At 33.1% G+C, this 27,065-nt stretch overlaps 1 protein-coding gene across 2 annotated transcripts in view; it reads right to left on the minus strand.

Annotated features, from left to right (window-relative positions):
• Ser (protein serrate) overlaps positions 1 to 27,065 on the minus strand; it is a 324,194-nt gene that overhangs the window by 263,702 nt on the left and 33,427 nt on the right. For both annotated transcript variants that reach the window (XM_088262737.1, XM_088262736.1), the window contains exon 2: positions 17,580 to 17,870. In XM_088262737.1, the coding sequence (XP_088118863.1) occupies positions 17,580 to 17,870 (291 nt within the window). The remainder of the gene's footprint in view (positions 1 to 17,579; positions 17,871 to 27,065) is intronic.

Genomic DNA, 27,065 nt, shown 5'->3' on the forward strand with positions numbered 1-27,065 from the left:
AATATTTATATTCAAATATCGTACAAATAATATGATGGATGGTGTCATTATAGCATTGGTATTTTGGCTAATAGATTTTCGTTCAGTAATCAAGATAAAGATTCTGGCTTGATGAAACTCTCAGATAACATTCTCAAAAATATATATCATACATTAATATTTTAAAGAATCAATATGTAATATCATATTAGGTATAAAAAGTGTCATTAGAGAACAGTTGATCAGATTTTATTCTACTATGTTAAAAATACGTTATATATTTATAGATTTTCCTTCATAAACCTTTTCAATTTCAAACAATAATTTTAAGTCTAAGGGAAGTAAAAATAAGAAAAAGATTATGGGAAAGCATAATCTATACGTTTGAATATCTAAAGGAAATGTTTGAAGCAAAATATCTGTGTTAAAATTATTTTCAAAAAAGTTTTTAATTTTACTTTGAGAATTCACCAACTGTGAAATCGAGTTTTATTATCAAATAAAATTCCACCTCTATGTCAAAAATTATAACATTGAAAATTCTTTTCATAATTTGACTCGTAATTTTTGTATACTAAAATATAATGGCGGGAACCGTTCAATTTTTTGATTATCGTTCACACATTTCTTCGTTTGCAGACATAATTGGCGAATAAGCAAGTTAACTTAACATATCGCTCACTCCTTTCAAGAACGTCATAAATCAAAAATCGTCAATTTTCAGTTGTGCATATTTTCGGAATGCCCAGAAAATGTACTATATCGCAGCAAAAGCGGCATATTTTTAACTTAATATTTACCCGCTACAGGGCAGAAAGTGTTGTTTTTGCATTTTGAAGAAAAGGTATTGTTTGATTAATTTTATAAAAATCATAAATATTTTTCAAATGGAAAAAAACCTTCAAGTTTTACCTAAAAAGATCTGTTGCTCAGTAAAAAGTTCAATAAGTGGCTTGATATTTATTTTTAATATATTTTATTATATTTTTAAACTTCAAAAACGTTCTCCTGAAAAATCAAGTTTTTTGATTTTTGACGTTCTTGAAAGGAGTGAGCGATATGTGATTTTAAGTAACGAGCGTTATCTATAAATATTTATTTCAACACGATTTTTTTATTAATAAAATTATCACGAAAAGTAACAGAATGTCACAATTTTTATGCGATTGTTCAAAGTCTTTTCGAAAATAGATATTAAGAATGTTGTCGGAGTAGGTTTATTATTTATTTAAAAATCGCTCTTAAACTTAATCACGTCTTTATATTTATTTACAGAATGAGAAATCCTATAATACGTAAACCTTGGTACATATTTTCTTAGCAAACAGACGTTATTTAAACATAAATGTGTATTGATTAAGAATATTATTCCAGTATGTTGTTTTGTGTTGCATCATTCTGATGGTCTGAAAAACGGAGGTTCGGTGTTATATAGTGCTACTCACCTGTTAAAAAGTAATCACGCTTCACGGCGGGAACATAACACTTGTTGAATTTTGCCTCTAATTAAGGAAATACCCACCAGTCTGATCCAAATATCGCTTAATAAATATAAATTAATTGTTTTTTTTTGTTTGTACATCAAGCAAGAAATTTCATTTGAAAAGAACTACGTGTATATTTTAGAAATTCATTGCTTTCATTTAGAAGACGATCGTTCGAACGAATAAAAAGTATGATAATTTAAAACATAATATTTTTGCTAATTTAGTGGAAACAGAAATATTTTTTTGAATCCAAGATTACAGGATATACTTACATCAAATTTACGACGAATATTGAATATGTGGTAAGCACTGATGCAACACATGTAAAGAATATGACAAGTAGCATGTATTTTAATTTTTCCGATATTTGATTTTCGTACTTGTTTTACTACGTACGTATTTGCACTTATTTTATAAATATTTTAAGTAAACGTTTTTGAAGAGATGTGAGTTTTTCTTATCGTCGTACATTTTACGATAGTCCCGTATTAAGGTATATTGAAACAAGTCGCATGGTCTAGAGTTAAAAATACATTAAATAGTGCAGTCCCTCTCCTAAATGCACAGAAACCAGTTAAATTGTTCTTCAGTGTTATAAATAATGCTTAGTACTAGTAAATATTTTACTTATAAGGATAAGAAATAAACATTAAACTCACTTTCAATAAAACTATGAAAAGATTAATTTTTTTAACGTTCAAGCATTTCAAAAGAATTTTTTTTCTATTTTGAGATGTCAAAAAATTAATATAAAAATAACTCCTATAATTGGAGATAATCCAAATTTGCCAACAAGTATTTGGACACATTCCAAATGTTGTTTCAAAACAAACATTTTATGTCGACTATGATTCTTGTACTTCCTAATTTCTTTTATGTCGTGCATTAATTTTTTATCATGCTGTAGTTTTGGTAAATAAAACGTGGTTTATATTTTTTTAGTAAAACAGTTTTTTCTTCGAATTTATAAATGAGATCTTAAGTAAACACACGTTCGGAATAAGCTCGGGGTAAATATTCGAGCGGTGTATAGTAAATAAACATTTGCCGTGGAGAAACTTAACTGCATTCCATTTTCCAACGCATACTACGCAATTACACATAAATCTACCGGAGCCTGATTCATCAGCGAGGACTAATAGACGTCGCAGGCCTTCACATCACATCCTGGAAGACTCACACACAGGAAAATGTTCTTGGCTTTCGTTTTTGTAACTATTTCAATAATTTCCACGGTGAGAGTCCTTAATTCTAGAGGAACATACGATTTCCGTTAAGATAAAACATAATCTTATTCCTTACATCATTATAAAGTACGACAAAAAAATAATATGACACATATTTTATTTTTATTTATTGGTACACAAAAACGGTAAGAAAAAAAGGACAAGAAACATCGTTTTCATTTTTAATATTAAAATATTATTAATAACGATTTTTTAGAAATTTAAATCCGAACGACGCACAATTTGTTTTTAAAATATTCATTAATTAGAATTATTTAAAAAAATTCAATTATTGAATTTTTTAAACAATATAATATATATTGAAGAAATGTTATTATTTAACTCCTTACCTTTCAATAACTCTTTTCTTGTCAAAACCATACACATGTATTTATTTCGAAGAAAAACGTATATTTTCAATACAAAAACAGTGTTTCAAAAAAAATCGATTGCATTAAATGTTACCTGGGTTTAAAGAAAATTAATTTGCGGGCTATTGATTACCTACTGGGCCTTCAAGTATTATTAATTCATAGTAAATTCATAGTAATTTATAGTAAATTCATAAAGATAAAGGAGAAATAAATGCTAGTTATCATTACAAACGACTGTTCTTGTGATCTATTGTGGCTATTTCTTTAGTGACCGACTTTCAGTACATTTTTAATACAATATTTTTGATAAGGGTATTCTAACTAACCTTTTTCTTAATATGTTAAAAATAAAATATTTAAAGATAATTACAATTTAAAAGAAACACTTAGTTATTAATAATTTAAATGTTTATAAACCAGTTGTTGTGCAGTATATATTAAAGGCAAACGACATCGATCAATTTATTGATTTAACTTGTCAACAGCGTGGAAAATAGTACCTAAACATATTTCCTTTGAAACGAGTTTCCAATGCGAATACATAACTCCTCGCGTATAAACGGAACAGAGGATGTATGAAAAAAGGAAGCAATCCGTTTAAATTTAAACATGTATTCAGAATTATCCAAACGATACAAGGTAGAAGCACACATATTATAAATAAGTTTCATTCAATATAAGAATCCTTTGCAGGAGATCGTAAAGTAGATTGTTGGGATTTTACGTACCTAAAATCATTTCAAGGAGCTTTATTTTTTTTAAATATATTATTTAAACCTTACATTCAAAATAACGCTCTGATTTCCGGCCAGCTCAGCACATTAATAAGGTTTTATCGCAATAATATTTATATGAGGCTTAAAACGTGATTATTACGCGTTCGTGAAATTTACGAACTAGATAACGTTACACCCATTGCAATGATTTCTTTATTGAGTTCTCGTAATGTGTAGGGATAAGGAATAAAAATTAATCGAAATGTTCTTCATAAAAAAACACTTTGGATTTCTTAGTAATTACTTTCTCAGATTTCATAAGAAAAAATAATAAGATTGATAATAAATATGTATATGAAAAATAAAAGATGCTAGAAAATAAGAAAACAAATACGTCACTGAATAAGATTAAATTTTGTTCTAGTACAATGTATAATAAAACAAATATCATCAAAAACGAAAAAAATGTATTAAAAATACAATTGTATAAAATTAGGTAAGTTCAATTAAAAACAAGGGTCTAAATAACTTTTTTTACAAAGCTTTTACTCTAGTTTTCATTCCTTCTCACTTCCCATTATCATAAAGGATGTGGATGACATGTCAAATAATAAGAATTCATCATAGACGGTATTAATCATAGTCATTTCAGAAAATATTGATCTAATTAATTCTTGACGCATTTCACCGGGATGCAGGGGTCAAATGGAGCCGCTCCGGTGTGGGAATTTCAGCTTTATCAAAAAGTCGTCTACGGTCCATTCTCGTTTGCGCACACAGGCGGGATGCACTTTTCTCGGAAACGTGCTGTATATCTAATGATGATCTAGTTGTTTACATAATGTGACCGATTTACATGCTGCATGTGCGTGCAGGGGTGGGCCACGGCGGGACGGAAGGAGGGTAAGAGGAAGGAGAGGAAGTACGAACGATGCAGAAATTCGCAGAGATGTACAGAGAGCTGCATCTCATGCTGTGTCGGTATCAGGGTCATCGGCGGCTTCGAGAGAGGAATACCAAACAGCCACCTGCTGACTAAGATCCAGCCATGTATACGCATGAGTAGAATTCACCTAACTCCTACGCACTTTGGGACAAGTCTAAATGCAGTTCTTCGCTTCCGGATTCTAATGGCGCATATCTGATGTGATACTTTTTGCTTGGGAAAATAAACTGTTGAATAAAATTCTTGAAAAAAAAGGTTGTACAGATTTCAAGAAAGTTCGAAGAAGAATAATTACCCAGAAAGTCTATATGTATTTTAAAGGCATGCTGCAGTTAAAATAGCTAGGAAAGGAAAGGTAGATGTGAAAAATACATAACAACCACCGAGTTGATATTTATTGAAAATAAATATTTCTTGAATTCATTGTGCAATTGGCGGAAATCGAGCCCACAACGCCCGTTCACAGTCGAGCGTCTACCCGACTGTGCCACTATATATCCTACCTACAGACAAGCTTCTAAGAACGGAGGATTTTAAATTGACTTTATTACTAAGCCTTTACTCGTTTTCGAGTGCTTTAAAACAGGCTTTAGGGGTATTCCTTTTTTTATGGGAACGTTGCATTTCAATCTGTCTGCCTAGTTTCTGCAATCAATTCCCTTGCCACAAACAATTGAGAACATTTCTGAACGCCGATATAACATGACTCAATTATTATCTTGCTGATGATCATTACAGGTCATTGTGACCAACTGAACGATTTCCTTTACTAGTGGCATGACAATAATTAAATACAATAATAGTTTATAAACACGACAACAGAGAAGACAATATTAATGGCTATCCTTTTACAAAAGTTTCACAAAGTAATTTATAGTAGTGGCTGGCTAGCTCGTTCATCGGATGAAAAGCAGCTTGGCTCGCATAAAAAGGCTTTGAATAGCCTCGCCTCGCCGGCATAATCGGATGGCATTGTGCGGGCTTTATGTTATGTCATTATAGCTTCCCGCCCCCTACAATGGAGGAGGGTCACGGATAGCGGTAAAAGTTGTGACAAGGCGACTTCTTGGCACAAGAGTCCTGCGCGAAAGTGGAAGTGCAAGGTGTAAGATGGTGCGTGGGCGCCGGCATCGTAATGTCCCCAGACACCTGCCCTGGGGGAGTCACGCTTGTAATTTCACTTTGACTTCTGCTTTTCTGCCTGTTTTGAGGGTGTAAATTATCGAGTTTGTTTACCATTTGGACTCTCGAGGCAAAATACAATTTGTTTCATTACATTTTACCACTCTATTTGCAATTTTTTCTTTCGGAATTTGTGATTTTTTCGAATTCAAATTTAATAACAGAATCCTATCGACTTTGATTACGTATTAATTTAAAATCAAACACAGATTTTTTGAGTCTACTATATTAGTAGACTCAAAAAATCTGTGTTTGATTTACAATTAAAACATAAATTAAAATGGGGTTCTACAAATTGAACGCCAAATCAATAAAAAAATAGACTTTGATTACTATCGGACTCTAGAAGCAAAAAACGATTATTTCGTTACATTTTCCCACTGTATTAACAAAAAAAATCACATTTGAAATTTGTGATTGTTTTTTTTCTCGTATACAAATTTAACAAGAGAATCCTATATCTAATGGGTAAAAAATAAAACCAATTACTTAAATCATTCCTAATAATCTTTTCGTTTTTAACTGTGCGATTATCTATGGTATGTTTTTGATAAAAAGCATCCAATACACATAAAGGAAACGTGAATAGTAATGGAAACTAATATAGTATAAGTATGTATAAGCAACTAAGATACAGAAAAAATCTAAAAGCATTGAACGAAAGATCTTATTATTTTTCTTAATGCGTACATTAATTAACCTTACACGTGTTGTATCATTTTGTTAAATTTTACTTTAAACCTGTTTAATAAAATATTTATTTTTAATGATAATTTGATAAGACCGATTAATTTAAGGACTTAATACAAAAACCAACGCTCTGCTCACTCGTTTAGTATAATAATTTACTAAAACGTTAATTGCTGCACCTTTATACGCCTCGTTTGCTTAACATAAATATGAAACCGGTATCTTAAACGAGGTTGGCACTGTCGCAAATAGCAATAATACTCTCGGTTAAAATAAATTGGTTCGACCAAAGAAATGTGGTGAAATTCCCCAAAACATGGATGAAAGCCCTTATCGGGACCGTTCGCGAGGAGCAATAATTATCATCGCGTGTCCCTTTAGGGGCCTTTTAGTGCCTGTTAAGTCTCCAGCTGCCCGGTGATTGAATGGTCACTGGGTGGAGTTGACAGTCCGGAATTGTCAAGGAGATTCTCACGAGGGACCAGTGGTAATGTGCAAAAGCCATCTTCGTGGCAGGTACAAGAAGATGGATCGGGGAAATTACTTTAGGTATCGATTGTTCTTTGAATCATTCACTAAATGAATTCAAGGTATTTATTTGATGGCTTTTCGGAACCACCTTTTAGTCAAAACGTTATTAATCCTAAAGTTATTCCGAGACTGTGGAAAATAGTATTGTCATTATTTTCATTATTATCGCAATTTTTTTAACAAGATAAATATTTCGCCTAAATCTCTTGAGACCCGATATGCGATAAATCGCAACTAAATTTTCTTTAAACCACAAATGATATCACTTATTGAGTTTTATTTCATTACACATGACTAGTTTAGAAAACTACAGTTGATCTCATCAACAGGTGATTACAAAAACTAACTACGAAATGAAACAAACTCTGTACGTGGTATTAAACAAGTGTTTAATTTCTAAAAATAATTAAAATATCAATCCACAAAATTAACGCCGAATAAATCAGTAGTACAATCGCTAAGGCCCAGTATTCCTTAAAAAGCAACTTAATTTTCTTAAAACACCGTTTTTGTATTGAACAAAAAAAATATTCTTCGAAATAAATAAATAATTTTGAAAAGAAAAGAGTTACAAATTATATATTTTTTTTAAACTGGCGTAAAATGACGTCCGGCTCCATGTGTTGCCGGAAGCAACCTGTGTTTTATTAATGCGAGTTTAGCCTTAATATTGCTGATTTCCGTAATTGTTTGTAACAGTAGGTGAATAAATAATGTTAAGGGTATGACGGTGAGGTTTAAGTTCAGTAGTCATTCCACACACACAGCCTCGGGGTTTCCAGGTGTGTGCGGTCTCGGGGTAGTAATGGCGCGCGTGCGGAGCGCCGTGCGCCGCGCGAACAGTCACGAACCCCCCGGGCGAACACTCCCGAACAGTTATCATCATCATTTGGTCTTCAGCTGGGCAATCAGAGGGATAATTCATGTGCACACCTTCACGAGGGGAGAAAATCCTTGCAACACTTAGCAGTGCACGCGAAAAGATACATTGAAGTTAATTTGTAAATTGATTTCTTTTTAAATGTGACGGCGTGGGGCGCCGTGTGACAGGGCGCTAATACCAGGACGTTGTTGTCTCCTCAAAAAGGCGCTTATAAATACTCCGCCTCCGTAGTGTAATGGTCAGTACGCTCGGCTACCGTTCTGGAGGTTCCGGGTTCGATTCCCAAGGGGGGTAAAATAAATATAAGTGATTTTTTCACTGTCATATTTTATTCAATATTACCCTGGACTGGTACCTGAAGCGTAGGGCTGATCACCTTTCCTTCATGTGTAAAACGATCAAGATAACACTGCGTTAATATGACACAGTGCCCTATGCACCATTGGGGTGCGGATAAGGGTTTTATTATTATTATTATCGTTGTCAGGTGCCGTGGCATAGTTGGATAGACGCTCGACTGCAAAACTGGCATTGCGGGTTCGATTCCCGCCTATTGCAAAATGAATTCAAGAAATATTTTTTTTCAATTGGTCTGGGTGTTTGCGATGTATTTTTCATATCCACCTTCCCTATCTTTACTATCCTAACTGCAGACAAGCCTCATAAAATAGGGGCTTTGCGGGCTATTCCTTTAAAACATAAATATTATTTCATTAATATTTTTGTTATTAACTTTATTGTAATTTACATTAATTTGAGCTTTTAATCGGCATTCTGAGTTATTTTACGATAACTTTGCTTAAAAGAGGGAGAGAGAAACAACTTTCAAAATCCGCATAAGAATTTAATATTTAATGTGTAATATATTTAATATCTAATTGAATACTAAGACCATCCTGAAAATTGTAAAGTTTGTAAAATAAAGCTGTTTTTTTTAGGTAGATAATAAATTATTTTTTGGTATTCTTTCTGATTCTTTTCCTTGCGACCTAGACTTTCCTAGGCTTTGTGGGTTGATCCTTCAAATAAAAATCAATTTAAAAAAAATATATTGATATAAGTACCACCCGGAAGGAATATTAATCAGTTCACTTATTTATTTGAATTGAATTCATTAATGATACGATGCGCATGTACGTGCTCCGTAGGAATGTATGCTAATCACGTGTTTACTAACAACCTGCATGGATTATGTAGGCTAAATCATAAACAACCTCAAAGATTGCCATGCCTGAGCGGAACCCGTTAATCGTATCATATTTATGGGACACTACCAGGATCCCAGAAGTGACGAAGTATAGAAATCGCCAACGCAGAGTCAACAACCGGATTGCTATGGAACCAATAACGAAACGATGAATACCCCCGAGCTCATCGATCATGGTCTAGAACAGTGGTCGCCAAACTTATAAGCCAGAGAAACAAATGTGCACATAACAACGATTGAAATTTTTCTTGAGAGTCAAATCCTTTTTTGCAAATCCAGACCCGCTGAAAGACGCTCATTTTTCATGGCTACAAAACTGTTTAATTTATTCAACAAATACTATATATTAAACATTAATTTATTATTAGATTAAAACCAATATTTTTTTTAGCTTTTCCACTTTTTTATTTGACCAGCGACCGGGTTTCGTCGTTACCGACATCATCAGACTGCTAAAAATATTGGTTTTAATCTAATAATAAATTAAAAATGCAATTCCATCACGAAGTGTCAGTGGATAATATAAATCTATTATTAAACATTAATTACCTTAGTTTTTTCCGATTTAAAATATTGCGTAAAATATTTATTTAAAAAAAATCTAAGTACCTTCTTCTTTTAAACGTATAACTCATATAGTATCGCAGAACGGGGTTACTTGAACTTTGATGTGTTAGTTAGGCCCAGTACAAAAAAATACAGACATCTGTATTTGGTCTACAAGAAAGAACGTATCGACATGATTCATTCTTTTCCTGACAGGTGACACTTAGTGTGACGATACTTCGATCGATACCACGATCTAAATATTTTTTTTGTACTGAGCTCAAGTAACACATCAAAGTTCAAGTAGCCCCGTTCTACGGTACATATTTGCTATCTTTTTTCATTTTCATCTTTTTGATTTTTGATTTTCTGATAAGATCAAATATGTATTTGTAGTTTATATTAGCAATTTTAATATAATTTTATATTAAAATTGCTAATATTCAAATTGCTAATATAAAATACTTTTTTGATGCCGACCACTGATCCGGAACGTATCGAGATGACTCGGCTCGCGAGATGCGATTGGATTTTGTAATTCAATCCGAGCTGTGGGCGTTTGTCAGTCGCGCGCCGGACCGCCGTGTTCGACAGGAATTCTGACAGGTGGACTTATGTAAATCGCCCCCGCACAACAGGACATACTAAAGCACCGAGGCAGCGAACGGAGCCATCCTGACAGCCACATCGAGTTGAACAAGAGACCCCAGTTGAACGAGAAGCCCTCGCCGCTTGATCAGGAAAGAGAAAGACACGATAGTCGAGTTCAAGATTTATTTTGACGAGGTTTTCTCAATATCTTAAAATCTCATATCATTTTTTGACATCTCATCAAAGATGAAGAAGAATATGGAAGTCTGGGCATTTACGGGGCTGACGACCGTCATAGGCTCGTTTAAGTGATCACTTTACAGACGTGTAACATTCACCAATTCTACCCATTATTGACAACCACATTTCTCAAATTCTTCGAAATATGAAGCAGTTTTGAAACATTATTCTTGAATCACTAGAACTTCACTAGAGACACCTATATCGTAGTCGTACAGGAGAAAGTGACCAACTAACAAAACGTAAAATGTTCAGGAGGACCATTTCAAGTCACTTTTGCTTGACAAGAAAATAAACATCAATGCAGTTAGTAATTTTTAATAAGTCAATATATTATACTTCCAAGTTCAAAATCTTTTGGGATTTTTTCAGGGTAATATTAAACTAGTAAGATATCAAATAGTCAATGATCAAGTTTTTGTGAAAAATGCACTTGGTCACTTTCTCCTGTATGACTGCGATATATTCTTCTTCATCTTTGATGAGATGTCAAAAAATAATTTGAAAATAACTCCTGTAATTGGAGATAATTCAGATTTTGTGAACAAGTATTTGGACACATTCAAAATGTTGTCTTAAAATCTCATTAGAGATATTGAGAAAACCTCGTTATTTCTCAATAAGTCAACACGATCATGGAAAAATTACGACGGTAAAAAATATTGTATTTAAATACCAGGGCTTTTTTCATGTAACGCGCTGGAACGGCGTTCCACCGTGTAATCTAACATGCTAACCATTACACCACGGAGGCAGACAGAATCGATTCCCAGGGGGGTCAAAGTAAATATGGGTGATTTTAACTCTTATATTTGTTTAATAAATCACCCTGGTACAAGAAGCGCGGGACTGATCACCTTGCCTTCATGCAATTAACGATCAAGATAACACTGCCTCGCTACGATGCAGTGCCCTATGCACCATTGAGTTCGGATAAGGGTTAAAATTATTACATATGAATGGACTCTCCTATATTGCACTGTACGGATTACTCCAAGGTAGATGAATCCCGGGCAGACAAACATAAATGGATTGACAGCTGGGAATCGACATCGCAAGTAAATCCCTCTTAAAAACATGGCACAAGGCCTACACTAAGCAGAAGAAGAAGAAGATTAATGAAATGACCCACACGAAGCAATATCACCGGAGAATCGTACCCTAAATGCATTACGTTCGTCACGTAACTTCTCAATATGTTTTCGTAGTAATTACAATTCCACAATCCTGTTCCGAAACTCGTTCAAGCACCCGAAGTCGTAATCAATTCATTTAAAAGTGGTAAAATTTTATATTTTGGAGAACTCGAGAGCGTAAAAAGGGGATCGCCAATGCTGTTCGGATGAAAAACTCCAGCCCGGTAATATGTGCACTGGACCGGTCGTGCAGCTTCACTTTTCATCGGACAATTCGAGACACAAAATATGTGGATATCACGAAATTTATCGATCGAAGTTGGAGGGATTTATCGCTCGGTGTAAAATGAATAAATTTATACCCAGCTTCGTTCATACTCTACGCCAGTGGTTCTTCACCGGTGCTCTGCGAGCTTGTTGCAATTGCTCCGCGAAATTATAAAAACCAAAAAATTATGTTGTCTCATTTATTTATTTATTTATTCAAACTTCATGTACAGAAAAGAAATAAGAACATTGGCGGGCTTGTTGCTAAAAAGCAACATCTTCCAACCAACCAAAAAAAGACTAGTTTGATACCATAGAGGGTAGATAGTAACTTGAACATTAAAAAAAACATAAATTACAAATTGATGATAATAAGGAAGGCAAGTGAAAAAGGGAGTTTAGGAAAGGAGGTAGAGGGAAAAACTAAGGGAGGAGGTTTGATGGACAATTAGGATTCCAATGATGTAATGATAAAGATAGTAATGTCTCAGACGTTTCTTAAAAGAGATTAGAGAAGGTGCACTTCTTACAAGGAGAGTATTTACTGTGCGATTTGATTTGCAAATATAATGGCTACATGGCAGCACCCTTGCAAAGTGAAGTTGTGTGCGCTCACCTTACAACAGCGGTCAAGATACCTTCTATATCATCATATAATAATAACAATAAAACCCTTATCCGCACCCCAATGGTGCATAGGGCACTGTGTTATATAAACGCAGTGTTATCTTGATCGTTTACACATGAAGGAAAGGTGATCAGCCCTCCGCTTCAGGTACCAGTCCATGGTAATATTGAATAAATATTACAGTGAAAAAATCACTTATATTTATTTTACCCCCCTTGGGAATCGAACCCGGGACCTCCAGAACGGTAGCCGAGCGTGCTGACCATTACACTACGGAGGCGGACAAAAATCATTGGCATATCATCATACTTAAAACAATTAAAAAATATCATGGGAATTATGTGTAGGATTATTCAGACGGTGCTCCATAAATGATAGGTTTATTGAAATAATTCGTGAACTTTGGCTTAGCAATCAGGATGAAGAAATAATAGTAGCTATATCAAATAGAGAACTAATATCGCTGAAATTTATAAAAGCCGACAAGCTCAAGTGTCACATGAAATTATTTTCGCCGCAAAAAGTTGTACGAAGTAGTTATGTTTATTTTCATTAATTTTTAACTTATCTGCAATAAAAAAATCAGTTTTATTTTGAATTAAAGTTACCTTTGTATCTTTTTTGGATCTTTAGATTAGGGGCACCGCGAATTTTCCTTACGATCAAAAGTGCTCCCTTACTGCAAAAAGGTTCAGAACCACCGCTCTACGCTAAAGCATTCGAGTATAATTGGTAACCTTGACAGTTTTAAACAAACTTATTAAAAATATTTCCAGGTATTTTAATTAGCTTCTCTTTGCATAATTTGCAAAATGTGTCGCGTAACATATGTCCGTTCGTAAAAATTATACAGCCAAGCCATATGGGATTACTAATTGGTGGTCAACGTCAATGAACTGTGAATGGCAGTTGTTCGCACCCTATTGATAAGCCAATATAAATGTCTAACTAACTATCACGCCGCTTCTCCGCAGAGGTAGGCAGAGAGAATACAACGCCACACCACCCTGTCTGCAAACATTCTTCGTCTCTTCCACGTTCATGCATCTCCTCATACATGCCCGCCGATTATTTCGCTCCTAACCTGACGAATTGGTGAATGTTACACGTGTGTAAGCAAAGTGATCAATGAATCCAGCCTATGACTGTCGTCAGCCCTGTAAATGCCCAGACTTCCATATTCTTCTCCATCTATGTTAAGATGTGAAAAAATAATGCAAAAAATAACTCCTATAATTGGAGATAATCCAGATTTGTGAACAAGTTTTTGGACACACTCAAAATGTTGCTAATAAATTATCTGGTCAAATTATAAGCTAAAATGATAAAATGAAAAGGATAATTTCTGACGAATCTCATGTGTGTGATTATAATCCAGGATTCGGATCTCACAGAAAATATAATGGTTTCTGCTCAATAAAAAGCTTCTTTTCATCTCACCAATAGATGTCTCTAGTGGAGTTCTAGTGATTCAAGAACAAGGTTTCTAAATTGGTTCATGTATATAGAACTTCCAAGAATTTGAGTTGTGTGGTTGTCAATAATGGGTAGAATTGGTGAATGTTACACGTGTGTAAAGTGATCACTTAAAACATCCTATAACGGTGGTAAGCCCTGTATATTCCCAGACTTACATATTCTACTTCATCTATGTTGAGATGTCAAAAAATGATGTAAAAAATATCTCCTTTAATTGGAGATAATCCAGATTTGTGAACAAGTTTTTGGACTTATGCAAAATGTTACAAAATAATTACACTAAAGGCACTCCCGTTCCGAACATCCGAGATCCGTTCGCCGGATTCGCGTCAATTTGGTTCTCATCGGTCTCGAAACGGAACATCGCTACCACCGGTGTGATGTCACGGAATTAGTTCGCCGAAGCGACATGATCGGGCTGTCAAAACAAAGAGGCTGTGTCCAATTTCCAGCGCAGGTAGGTTAAACCTGTTTGATCTTACTAACGGATTAAGTCTTTCCCCGGCAACAGGTACGTTATCTGCATGGCCACCGGGCCGATGTCTTCTGAACAAAGGCACTAATGTTGGGCAATCAACGGTGAATAATGAACGCTCTTGTACTCCACGGTAGCCATCGCTAGAGGGTGACAGTTTTCGAGTCAAACCAGACTACTGCCGGTTCATGGGTTTCAATCGAAGGTGAAGACAGAAAGCAAGTATGAAGTTTGACGTCTTAGCATCGTCCAGCATTACTAAAACTTGCGACCGAAAAAAATCTGCAATACTTCATAATTGAAAAAACTGTATGCAGTCGCATATGTAGAGGACTTCACCAAAACGTTACATTTCCTTTTACTCGGAATTCTAGCTTGTAGAATTGTTACATTTTGGTGCGATTTAATGATTTCATATCGGTTTAACACAAATATGTCACGTTTTGTCGCAACTTTAATTAAGATTTCGATAGAATACAGTACTCGGAACAGATTTGCATTTAAATGATTTTTTTGTGTAATATTGGAAATGCAACTTTTTGGTGAGGGCTTCCACATACACAATCAAAGGGATAATCCGAATTTGATATATAAACATATAAAGTTACTTCCGGTACGTGTATTATTATGGATAAGTATATCTCGTTGAACAACAAACTAGAAAATAAAATCTTCTAGTACACAACCATGATACACAATTACCCACAACGAGTCGAACACAGCAATATATCGTTCAAAACATTTTTAATTTGTTGCCGACGGAGGTTAGAGATCAAAATAAATTATGAAACAACGGCAAAATAAAGGAATGGGTAAATGATCAAGAGATTCTACGAGATTTGGGATTCTATGAAAATTGTAAGATAGTTTTTAATTATACAGAAATCTCTTTTTTTGTGTGTATATTAGGTTAAAATACATAAGAACAATAAAAAAGTATGTGAAAAGAACTCCACCGATAAGACACGCAAGGAGGCTTGATAGGTCTCTGAAAAAAAAGTGATAACTTAAACCAGCCCGTGACGGTCGCAAGCTCCGTAAATGCTTAGACTTCCATATTCTTCTTCATCTATGTTGAGATGTCGAAAAATAATATAACTATAGTGTCTCGTTATAGTCATGCCATAATAATTATGCTAGTAATATCACCGATCGTGGATCTTATCCGATAGTATGGCAAATAAGGAACGATGTAATATAAATTATTATAATGTGGTATCGTGCTGCACCAATTTTGAAGTGAACCAAGAAAGTGTGATCATTTCATTAGATCTACAGAGAACAGGGAAAAGATAGCGCAATCTAGCAATTTAAACGATGGATATTATTTATCTGGCGTATTTTACTAAATTATTTTTAAAAAGCTTTGCAAGATATCGTGGATATACTGGAGAAAAAAAAAAGTTAACTCTAAAATCCCTGTTCGAATAATCCCTGTTATTCAAAGCTTTTAGCCTGTATAAAATACCCGCTATTAAACTTAAAGTTGAATTAGCTTTTAAAACCACGTATATATGACATTTCAAACTACTTTTTGTATTGTATTTTGCCAGTTACAGAACGTTAAAAACATTATAATATGAAACATTACGTCAAAATTGCATATTTTCGAGTTGATTTTTTTATCAGTACACCCACGATACATGAGGTTCAATCGCGATACTAATGAAATTCAATGAGATCTGCCTCTGTAATACAATGGTAAAAAGAGTGAATATTCATCATGAATTCCGCGGTTCGATTCCTAGTTGGGTAAATATAATCACTGTAATAATTAAAATGCTATTCTGCCCTGAACCAGCATCATACTTAAAAAAATCTACGTTTCGATAGTACTTATAGTACGTTACGATTTATTGTTTTCACCCATTAATGGTAAGATCTCAAAATTACAAATTCAGAACGCGACCGGCTGCGCGAGATGCCCGACGGATTCTCTGCACACATTTTTTTTAGAATATACATTATAATTTTTTTTAATTCCTTACCCTTCAATTACTGTTTTCTTTTCAAATCCATATATTTATTTCTAAGAAAAACTCATTTTTTCAATACAAAAACGGTGTTTCAAGCAAAAAATCAATTACGTCAGTTGTTACCAGGGTTTAAAGAAAATTAAGTTTCGGGCCATATATTGAAAGCTGTCCCACTGCATTCCCAGATCTGATACAGAAGCATCTAAGTTTCCTGACAGACCTTTTCTTGCAGAGCATTTTTTTTAAAACTAAGTTGCGAAATTTATTGAAAATGTGAAACAACATCGTATCCCGATTCAACTGTGAATTAACATTTAAAAGCTTATTCAAGAATACATACTGAAAAAACTATTTTTATATACTTGTATATTTTTTCTTGAATGTTTTCCGCAGATACTTTGTGGCACATTTTATAAACTTAATAAAATTAATTAACTTTCATAAAAATAACATTTGGGATTTTTTACAGAGTGCGTAGAAGTTTTTGGTGAGAGTATTTTAATGTTTTAGAATTAAATAAACCCTGATGATGACAAGGTTCTTGTCAAAACTGTTAGGTTAAATTGTATTAATAAACAAGTGGTTAAAACAAAATCAATTAATTTTATAAAGTTTATATATTTGTCCGCCTCCGTTGTGTAATGGTCAGCACGCTCGGCTACCATACTGGAGGTCCCGGGTTTGATTTCCCAGGGGGGGGTCAAATAAATATTAGTGATTTTTTCACTGTAATATTTATTCAATATAACCCTGGACTGGCACCTTAAGCGGAGGGCTGATCACCTTTCCTTCATATGTAAATGATCAAGATAACACTGCGTTTATATGATGCAGTGCCCTATGCAGCATAGGGTGCGGATAAGGGTTTGAATGAATGAATATATATATAATTTAGCTCAATAACTCTCTTTACCTTTCGATAACTCTTTTTTCAAAACGATTTATCTGTTTAGAAGAAAAAGATATTTCTTCTATATTTTTTCGGTTCCACTAGGAACTAGCAATAATCAAGTCACTTACCGTCCATCTAAACGTGAATGGCAGGAGCAGGCTGGCCTTGTCTGGGTCCGCCATGGTGAAGCTGCTGCCGCCCAGCACCGGGCTGGACGTGTTCCCGAAGGAGCACCCGCCGGACGTGACGTTGGTCTGGTACTCCTTCAGGCACAGCCGGAACAGCGTGCGGCAGGGCGCGGCGCAGGGCCCCTCGGCCGCGGCGCCGCCGGCCCCGCAGCAGGCGCCCCCCGCCAGCGCTGACCGCTGGTTGGACATCTCGAGGATCTGCAGCTCGAAGAAGCCGGAGGATTGCGCACACTGAAAAAAAAAAACAAAACAAAATTAAGAAAATAATTAGTAATTGTCTACTGTCGATGTTTTTTGAACACGTTTTGTCAAAATTATAATGTTTCAAAAATAACATACACAACATACATTTCATCATTAATATTGCTTTTAATCCGATTGATCAATCATTCGTACTCTAATCAAACTACTATGAATATTATTTACCTGGAAACATTCTAATTTCTCCCCACATATCATGCCTTCTACTAAATTCATTGCAGTTTCTGAATCAATCATCAACTCTTTTTACTATTATACTCGGTCATAATATAATCAATGTTTGCTCACTTTTCGAGCGATCAATCTTCTGACCAAATCACTTTTCCACACTATTATCAAATTGAATACTTAATGAACACTAATGAACAACCTTTACATGTAACTGAGAGTACTTTTTGAATGTATGTAACGCGATATTTACCAGTTTCTTTGAGACAAAAGTTTAAATCATCCCACTCATTTCATCGGTAGGTACTTAATGATAATGTAATAATCTTGTGGTTTGAGGTCGGGTTTACATTCACCAAACACGGGGCTAGAGTTAATAACGATCTAGCAGCATCGTGTTAATCGGTAAATAAATAGAAGCGGTCGCGTGCAGGTTGCGTGCCTAGAGCCCAGTCTCCAACTGGTTCTAGTTTCTGGCTGTAGGTTATAAGTCTGTGGGCGGCAATCTGCCCTTACACTTGTTCTCTGCACAGTCGGACGCAAGAGTCATATTAGCTTGAACACCGTATTGTGTTATCGAAGGTTTTTATCATAGGATGATCAGCTTTCCCCTTCGTTAGATCTACCAGTTTTGCTGACAGGTGAAACAAGATCAGATTCTTGAATCGTAAAGATAAAGCACTAAAAAAATCTTCACAATTATTTACGCTCAATTCACCAAGAAAAAAATCATATTACTTTTACTATGTTAACACACAACCGTTACTTATATTATTTTTAGACATCTCAACGTAGATAAAGAAGAATATGGAAGTCTGGACTTACGACCGTCATAGGCTTGGTGAGCTAAGTGCTAAGTGATCACTTTACACACGAGTAACATTCACCAAATTTATCCATGATTGACAACCACACTACTAATTTTTTTGAATCTTCAAGATATAGTATATTGATCAAACTTGAAACACAGTATGAGCGACCTTCACAGGTCACAACACACAACAGCCTTCTATGTTGGGATAAGGAAAGTTTTTATAAAGCAGAGAATATTTCCATTTGTTTATGAGGTCCGAATCCTGGATTATATCATCTAAGTTGAGATGTCAAAAAATTATGTAAAAAAAATAATACCTGATTGGAGATAATCCAGATTTGTGAACAAGTATTTGCACGCACTCAAAATGTTGTATCCAGTAGTTATGATAATACCGTTTTTTGTAAATAATGTGTCATTTATATTTTTGACTGTCAAGCTTACGACACATTAAAACGTCCAAATATATGATTTAATGAAACTCATAGTTTTATTTATTATTATTAGAAACAATTTAAAAAAATGTTACGTACTCATACAAATTAAAAATGACTCAACACGTGTGAAATGGTTAATGCATTCGTACACAATGAACAATATAATCTGTGTAAAAGATTTTGTCAGTTGTTCTTGTTTATTGAGTGACCTGGCCTTTATTTTTAGGTATGGTCATATGGAATATGGAAAACAACCATATTAAATCATCAAGAACTCGAGTACTGAACAAGCTAAACTTGGAGAGTGGCAAAGCTTTTACATTGCTTATTTTATTTAAATATTTATTTATTTAAATTCATGTACAGAAAATAAATATGTACAATACATTGGCGGGTGTATTGATAAAAAGCAATATGTTCCAAACTACCAAAAACAGACTAGTATTGGTCAAAACGTTTGATACTTTATACAGCTGTTTGAATCAGAGGGTAGAAAGTTCTTGAACATAAAAAATTATAAATTACAAATTACAGCTGTATTACTTAATATTTTAAATATTTTAATATTTTTAGCAATTACTTAATATTTTATTAAATATTTATGCAAAATTACAAATTGATGATAATAAAAGAAAGGCAATAGGAAAAGGCAGTTTAGGGAGGGAGGGAGAGGATAAAGCTAAGGGATGAGGTTCGATGGACAGTTAGGATTCTAAGGAAACTAATAAAGAGTTTCTGCTCAATAAAAGCTTCTTTTCATCTCACGAATAGATGTCTCTAGTGAGGTTCTAGTGATTCAAGAACAATGTTTCGAAATTGAATCATATATCTTCCAAGAATTTGAGTAGTGTAATTGTTAATAATAGGTAGAATTGGTGAATATTACACATGTGTAAAGTGACCATTTAAACTAGCCTATGACGGTCGTCAGCCCCGTAAATGCCTAGACTTCTATATTTTTCCTCATCTTGGATAAGATGAATAAAATATATATTTTTTAAATGTTAAAGTAAAAGCAGATACATACATACTACAATGAATATCATTTGAAATGAATATCATATTGAAAATTACGTTGCGATTTTCTTATATTGGGCCTGAAACGCCAATCAACAGATCACTATTTTGGTGTTCATAAGGATAAAATAAAATAAAATACAAAACATATTTCCCTGTTAAAATTAATGAAGGCATAAAAAGCTCGTTATTTTGTCATGATAAATAATTAAACACCGGCAAAAACAGGAGAAAATAAATTTTGCAAAGGAGAAAATGTAATATTTATGTATCTGTAATTCCCGTACCTACTTCGCTCCTTTAGAATGCAGTCTCTAATGACAAGTGTACAAGTTCCATTATGAATGCATTACTGACTCGGCCATACACTATACTCCGGGACACCAGTGGTTCAAAACATTGGGATGTTGAAAACCACATTAAAAAAAACATAATAAATAATCACCAACATATGACAATAAATAATTTCCGTAAATAATAAATTATATCTAAATAAATAATAATAAATATGAATAATATCTAGTGATGTCAAAATTCTGAGTAATCGGATGGCATATATCGCTCACTCCTTTCAACAACTTTGTAAATCAAAAATCGTCCATTTTGAGTTGTGCATGTTTTCGGAATGCCCAGAAAATGTACTATATCCTATACTATACTATATATATATATATATATATATATATATATATATATATATATATATATATATATATATATATATCCTATACTATACTATATATATAAATATATATATATATATATTTATATATATATATATATATATATATATATATATATATATATATATATATATATATATATATATATATATATATATATATATATATATATATATATATATATATATATATATAAGTATGTAAGTGTTGTTTTTGCATTTTGAAGAAAAGGTATTGTTTAATTATTTTTTTAAATGGAGAAAAAACATTCAGGTTTTCCCTAAAAAGATCTGTTGTACGGTAAAAAGTTCAATAAGTGGCTTGATATTTATTTTTAATACATACATTGTACTATATTTTTAATCTTTAAAAACGATCTCCTAAAAAATCAAGTTTTTTTTATATATGACGTTGTTGAAAGGAGTGAGCGATATGACTAAATGTATGAATATAAACGTATGTCAGGAGAGATGAGAGCGGTGTTCCATCCTCTCTGCCTACCCCTGCGGGGAAACGGTATGATGGTAGTGCCGTATGCACAATTAGAGAATAAAACGTTGAAGCAAATGTTTAAATTAAAAATAAAATCATTATTTATATTTTAAATATTTAAAAAAAATCTCACCAGGGTTTATTAGTTTTAAAATTTTTTAATAAATAAATAAAATATAAAATTTATGGGAGTTGTTTTGCCTTGTTAGGGTATCACCAAACTACATACTGTGAAGATTGAGTTTGATTTTTTTTAAATATTTTTCAAACCTAAAATATACTACTTAGTAGAACCTAAAAGTGAGTGTTGATTTTAACATTTAAAACATAAATTATGGAGTCCTACAAATTAAAAGCCAAAAATAAATTCATTATTTTCAAAGGTTGAGGATCCCTGCTTTATACTATGTAGCATACATCATGCAAGACTACAGGTGTGCGGAGAGACAAAAAGTGGTCGGTACCTATACACATTGACAGTGGACTTTTGTTTACCACACAACCAGCACTCGAACCTGAATCCCTCGGTAGTCCACTCCACTTTATCACCTCTCTTTATGTCGAGTTAGACACAAACTGAGCATTTCCCTTCGTTCTACAAGTGTATTTCTGTTTTTGTTTGTCTCGAATTTGAACAACTGCTCAGTTAGGAATATATAACACACACATTTGTATTAAGAGTAAAATAAAAAATATTAATAGCGCATATTTACATAATATTCAATATTTAAAAACACCCAGAACTATTCGGCTGTCCAAATTTAAAACACAGTAAGGGACATTTTTTTGTAGTACATTTTTTTTGCATTCATGGACTAAGTAGAGTCTACTTAGTCCAAAAATACAAAAAAAACGTACTACAAAAAAAATGTCCCTTACTGTGTTTTAAATTTGGACAGCCGTATTGAGTACAGAGCGAACTATCTACATAGCTATAATTACACTTAAATTCAATGTATCAAGAGTACTATGATGTTCAGATATGGACCAAGTAGAGTCTACTTAGTCCAAAAATGCAAAAAAAACGTACTACAAAAAAATGTCCCTTACTGTGTTTTAAATTTGGACAGCCGTATTGAGTACAGAGCGAACTCTCTACATAGCTATAATTACACTTAAATTCAATGTATCAAGAGTACTATGATGTTCAGATATGGACCAAGTAGAGTCTACTTAGTCCAAAAATGCAAAAAAAACGTACTACAAAAAAATGTCCCTTACTGTGTTTTAAATTTGGACAGCCGTATTGAGTACAGAGCGAACTCTCTACATAGCTATAATTACACTTAAATTCAATGTATCAAGAGTACTATGATGTTCAGATATGGACCAAGTAGAGTCTACTTAGTCCAAAAATGCAAAAAAAAACGTACTACAAAAAAATGTCCCTTACTGTGTTTTAAATTTGGACAGCCGTATTGAGTGCAGAGCGAACTCTCTACATAGCAATAATTACACTAAAATTTAATGTATCAAGAGTACTATGATGTTCAGATATGGACCAAGTAGAGTCTACTTAGTCCAAAAATGCAAAAAAAACGTACTACAAAAAAATGTCCCTTACTGTGTTTTAAATTTGGACAGCCGTATTGAGTACAGAGCGAACTCTCTACATAGCTATAATTACACTTAAATTCAATGTATCAAGAGTACTATGATGTTCAGATATGGACCAAGTAGAGTCTACTTAGTCCAAAAATGCAAAAAAAAACGTACTACAAAAAAATGTCCCTTACTGTGTTTTAAATTTGGACAGCCGTATTGAGTGCGGAGCGAACTCTCTACATAGCAATAATTACACTAAAATTTAATGTATCAAGAGTACTATGATGTTCAGTATTTGTAAATAATTATATAGTATTACAACTTTTGAATGCTTAGTAAATTCAAATACGAGATAAATTGTACTAAAATCTAAAATATTCAAAATACCTGCAAATGAACAAGATGTTGCATTTTTGAAAATACTCGCTTATTATTACAACTATTAAATACAGAGCAAGCTCGGCTGTCCAAACTCAAAACACAGTAAGGGACATTTTTTGTAATACGTTTTTTTTTGCATTTTTGGACTAAATAGATTCTACTTAGTACAAAAATGCAAAAAAGAGTACTACAAAAAAAATGTCCCTTACTGTGTTTTGAGTTTGGACAGCCGAGCTCTAGCTAGAATAAATAAAAAAAATAAACATTTTAAAGTATATCTCCTGATGTCCATTTTTTTATAAAACTCACATATTTACGCCACATTTGAAGATATAGTACGTTCTGGCTTTAATGAATTTTACTAAAATTTCAAATATTCAAAGTAATTACATGATGTTCCTAAATAAAAATCGCATATATTAATAATAATAATAAAACCCTTATCCGCACCCCAATGGTGCATAGGGCACTGCGTCATATAAACGCAGTGTTATCTTGATCGTTTACACATAAAGGAAAAAAGGTGATCAGCCCTCCGCTTCAGGTACCAGTCCAGGGTAATATTGAATAAATATTACAGTGAAAAAATCACTAACATTTATTTGACCCCCCTGGGAATCGAACCCGGGACCTCCAGAACGGTAACCGAGCGCGCTGACCATTACACTTATTACAACTTTTAAATATAGAGCAAACAATGTGCGGTCATCATTAATTTTACTATTAAAATCGGTCAAATTTTATTTCTATTATTGATATATACAATTTTTTTAACGCTGTTGTAAATATGATTGAGGAGTAAGTATTTTTGTTTTTGGTTAAATCATGTGAATACTATAAACTCAGCAGTAAAAAATAATAGTTATTTCGTTTTTGGTTATATTTATTAGGACAGCCGTTAATTATAAAACGTTAAAGATATATTTGCATACTTCCAAAAATAAACGAGTCCTAAACACACTGTGAGTCATGTGAAATAATTTAAGAATGTGATTGAACGGTGTCATAAAGCTACATGTATAATTTTATTATCGTCATAAAATGTCACTAAAATTTACTGTTTTTAGACACGAAATTGATTTACAAAATATATTTCATGTCATTTAAAGCCAGTTTGGATGAAAAATAACTTTGTATTGTAAAACATATAAATATGCCTTTAAAAATATTTACAATTTGGCTATTATAAATGGTCTATGGTTATTTTGTGTGCAGTAAAATGCGAAATCTTATGGGCCGATCGAAGCTCCGAATGAACCAGACAATAGAAATGGATCTTCTTCGAAAGTTATCTACAAGGAATTCATGGGTGAAGCAGAAAGATAACATGATTCGAAGGCATGGCCTATTCAGGACAGAAGGACATATAACCTGAGGACGAGGTGAGCTGACCCCAGCGGTCTACAAGGACAATAAGCTGGGATGTAGCCAGGAATAAGAAGACTTATTTGCAATACATACATATTAAAGTAATGTATGTCTATATTATCTTAAATATTACTCTGCAATCTAAAATCAGTGTTTGATTTCTTAAGTGGTGCATGCATATCGCTCACTCCTTTCAAGAACGTCATAAATAAAAAATCGTCAATTTTGAGTTATGCATGTTTTCAGAATTCCTAGAAAATGTACTTTACCCCAGAAAAAGAATCATATTTTTTACTTAATATTTACCGGCTACAGGGCAGAAAATGTTGTTTTTTCATTTTGAAGAAAAGGTATTGTTTAATTATTTTTTTAAATAAACTAAATATTTTTCAAATGGAGAAAAAACCTTCAGGTTTTACCTAAAAATATCTGTTGCTCTGAAAAAAGTTTAATAAGTGGCTTGATATTTATTTTTAATACATTGTGTTATATTTTTAAACTTTAAAAACGTTCTCCTGAAAAATCAAGTTTTTTGATTTATGACGTTCTTGAAAGGAGTGAGCGATATGTACTAGTATATTAAGTTGTACAAATTAAACATCATTTCACAAAATAAGGCGATACGTTTTAAATTCGTCAATAAATTAGACAATTGATTTATTGATTGTGAAAAGTCGAATCAATATAAAGCTCATAGAGGTTCGAGTACGCCGTTGAATAACGTCTGAGGCAGGAATTGTCATGCTTATATGAATGAATGAATAAATTGAATGCAATATAAATCACCAGCAAACGCAATTCTCGATATAATGATGGTTCATAAATATCCACTGTTTAATATGTAAATCATGTTTACTAAACACATAACTCATTAGCTTTATTTGAATAACTCGGCTCATAACGTTTCCAGGTGCCGGGATCATTAGTAACTCAAGATGGACGTCGAGACAGATGATGTGTTTGCTGCCTTGAACACATTTGATTCCAGTTTTTCTTGAATTCATAGATCAAGCCTATTCTAAATATCAAAATGTTGAGCACGTATGTGGTCACTTTTTGGGATCGCAAAAATGCTTGTAATAAATGGGCTTGCTTTTTGTATTTTTAGTTATAATTTTTTTTCTCGTATTTTTGTTCACGTGTTTTTATATCCTTTTACTTCTCAATTCTACTACACCACTGGAGACACTTTCTCCAGTGGTTCATTACCCCTGTCAATGCTTCTCCAGTTCCAGATCCTTCGAGACAGATGATGTGTTTGCTTCCTTGAATACATTTCATTCCAGTTTTTTCTTGAATTCATAGATCAAGCCTATTCTAAATATTCAAATCTTGAGCGAGTATGTGGTCACTTTTTTTAAACACAAAAAATGTTGTGTTTGTGTGTTTTGTTTTTATTTTCTTATTTTTATTTTTACTTTTTTTCTATTTTCATTCACGTGTCTACATATTCTTGTAATTCAAGATGGTGGACTTCGAGATAGATGATGTGTTTGCTTATTTGAAATCATTTGATTCCAGTTTTTCTTGAATTCATAAATATAAAAAAGTATGTAATTAATTTATTGAATAGTTATTTAAAAAAAAAACAGCATTGCGATGCCCCTTACAATGTGATCAAAGTAAATGAATCCAACATACACCGCAAGACAGTCCCAAGGTTTAATATGCAGAGATCCATTTATCACTGCGGTATGAAAACCCGAGTGCATTTTTGTATTTTCATAAATACCGTGCCTTGTTAGTTTGTATTCTTGTGTTGCGTGCTTGTGTCAAGAGTCGAAACGGTACGCAGGCTCTGGACTGTCATAGAACTGAGACGTGGAATATGTACCTGTATGAATATCCTTACAAATAAATGACCTATGGTTCAGGGAATGGTACGTTAGATAGCCGAGAAAGGTGTCAGGGTTTGAAGGAAGAACAAATAAGATTAAAATTATCTATAATAAAATGTAACTTTGTTTTAAAATCACTATACACACTTTGTTTATAGCGATTTTAAAATAAAGTTACATTTTAATTATAAAATGGAAAATCACAAAGTTAGTGCTTTAAATATAAATTATATTAAAATCATTCTAATAAAACGATATATACTTATTGACATCTCAACGTAGATGAAGAAGAAAATGGAATATTTTAAATATTAAAATCAAACGCCGGTCTGATTCTACTAAGTTGCATATTTGTGTGTTTTTATACTATTTTAAATATAAATATGGAGTTATACAAATTAAACGCCAAATCAATAAATAAG

Source organism: Brachycentrus maculatus, unplaced genomic scaffold (assembly GCF_059751285.1).
Source record: "Brachycentrus maculatus isolate JH-2025_06_01 unplaced genomic scaffold, ASM5975128v1 h1tg000188l, whole genome shotgun sequence".
Lineage (NCBI taxonomy): Eukaryota > Metazoa > Arthropoda > Insecta > Trichoptera > Brachycentridae > Brachycentrus > Brachycentrus maculatus.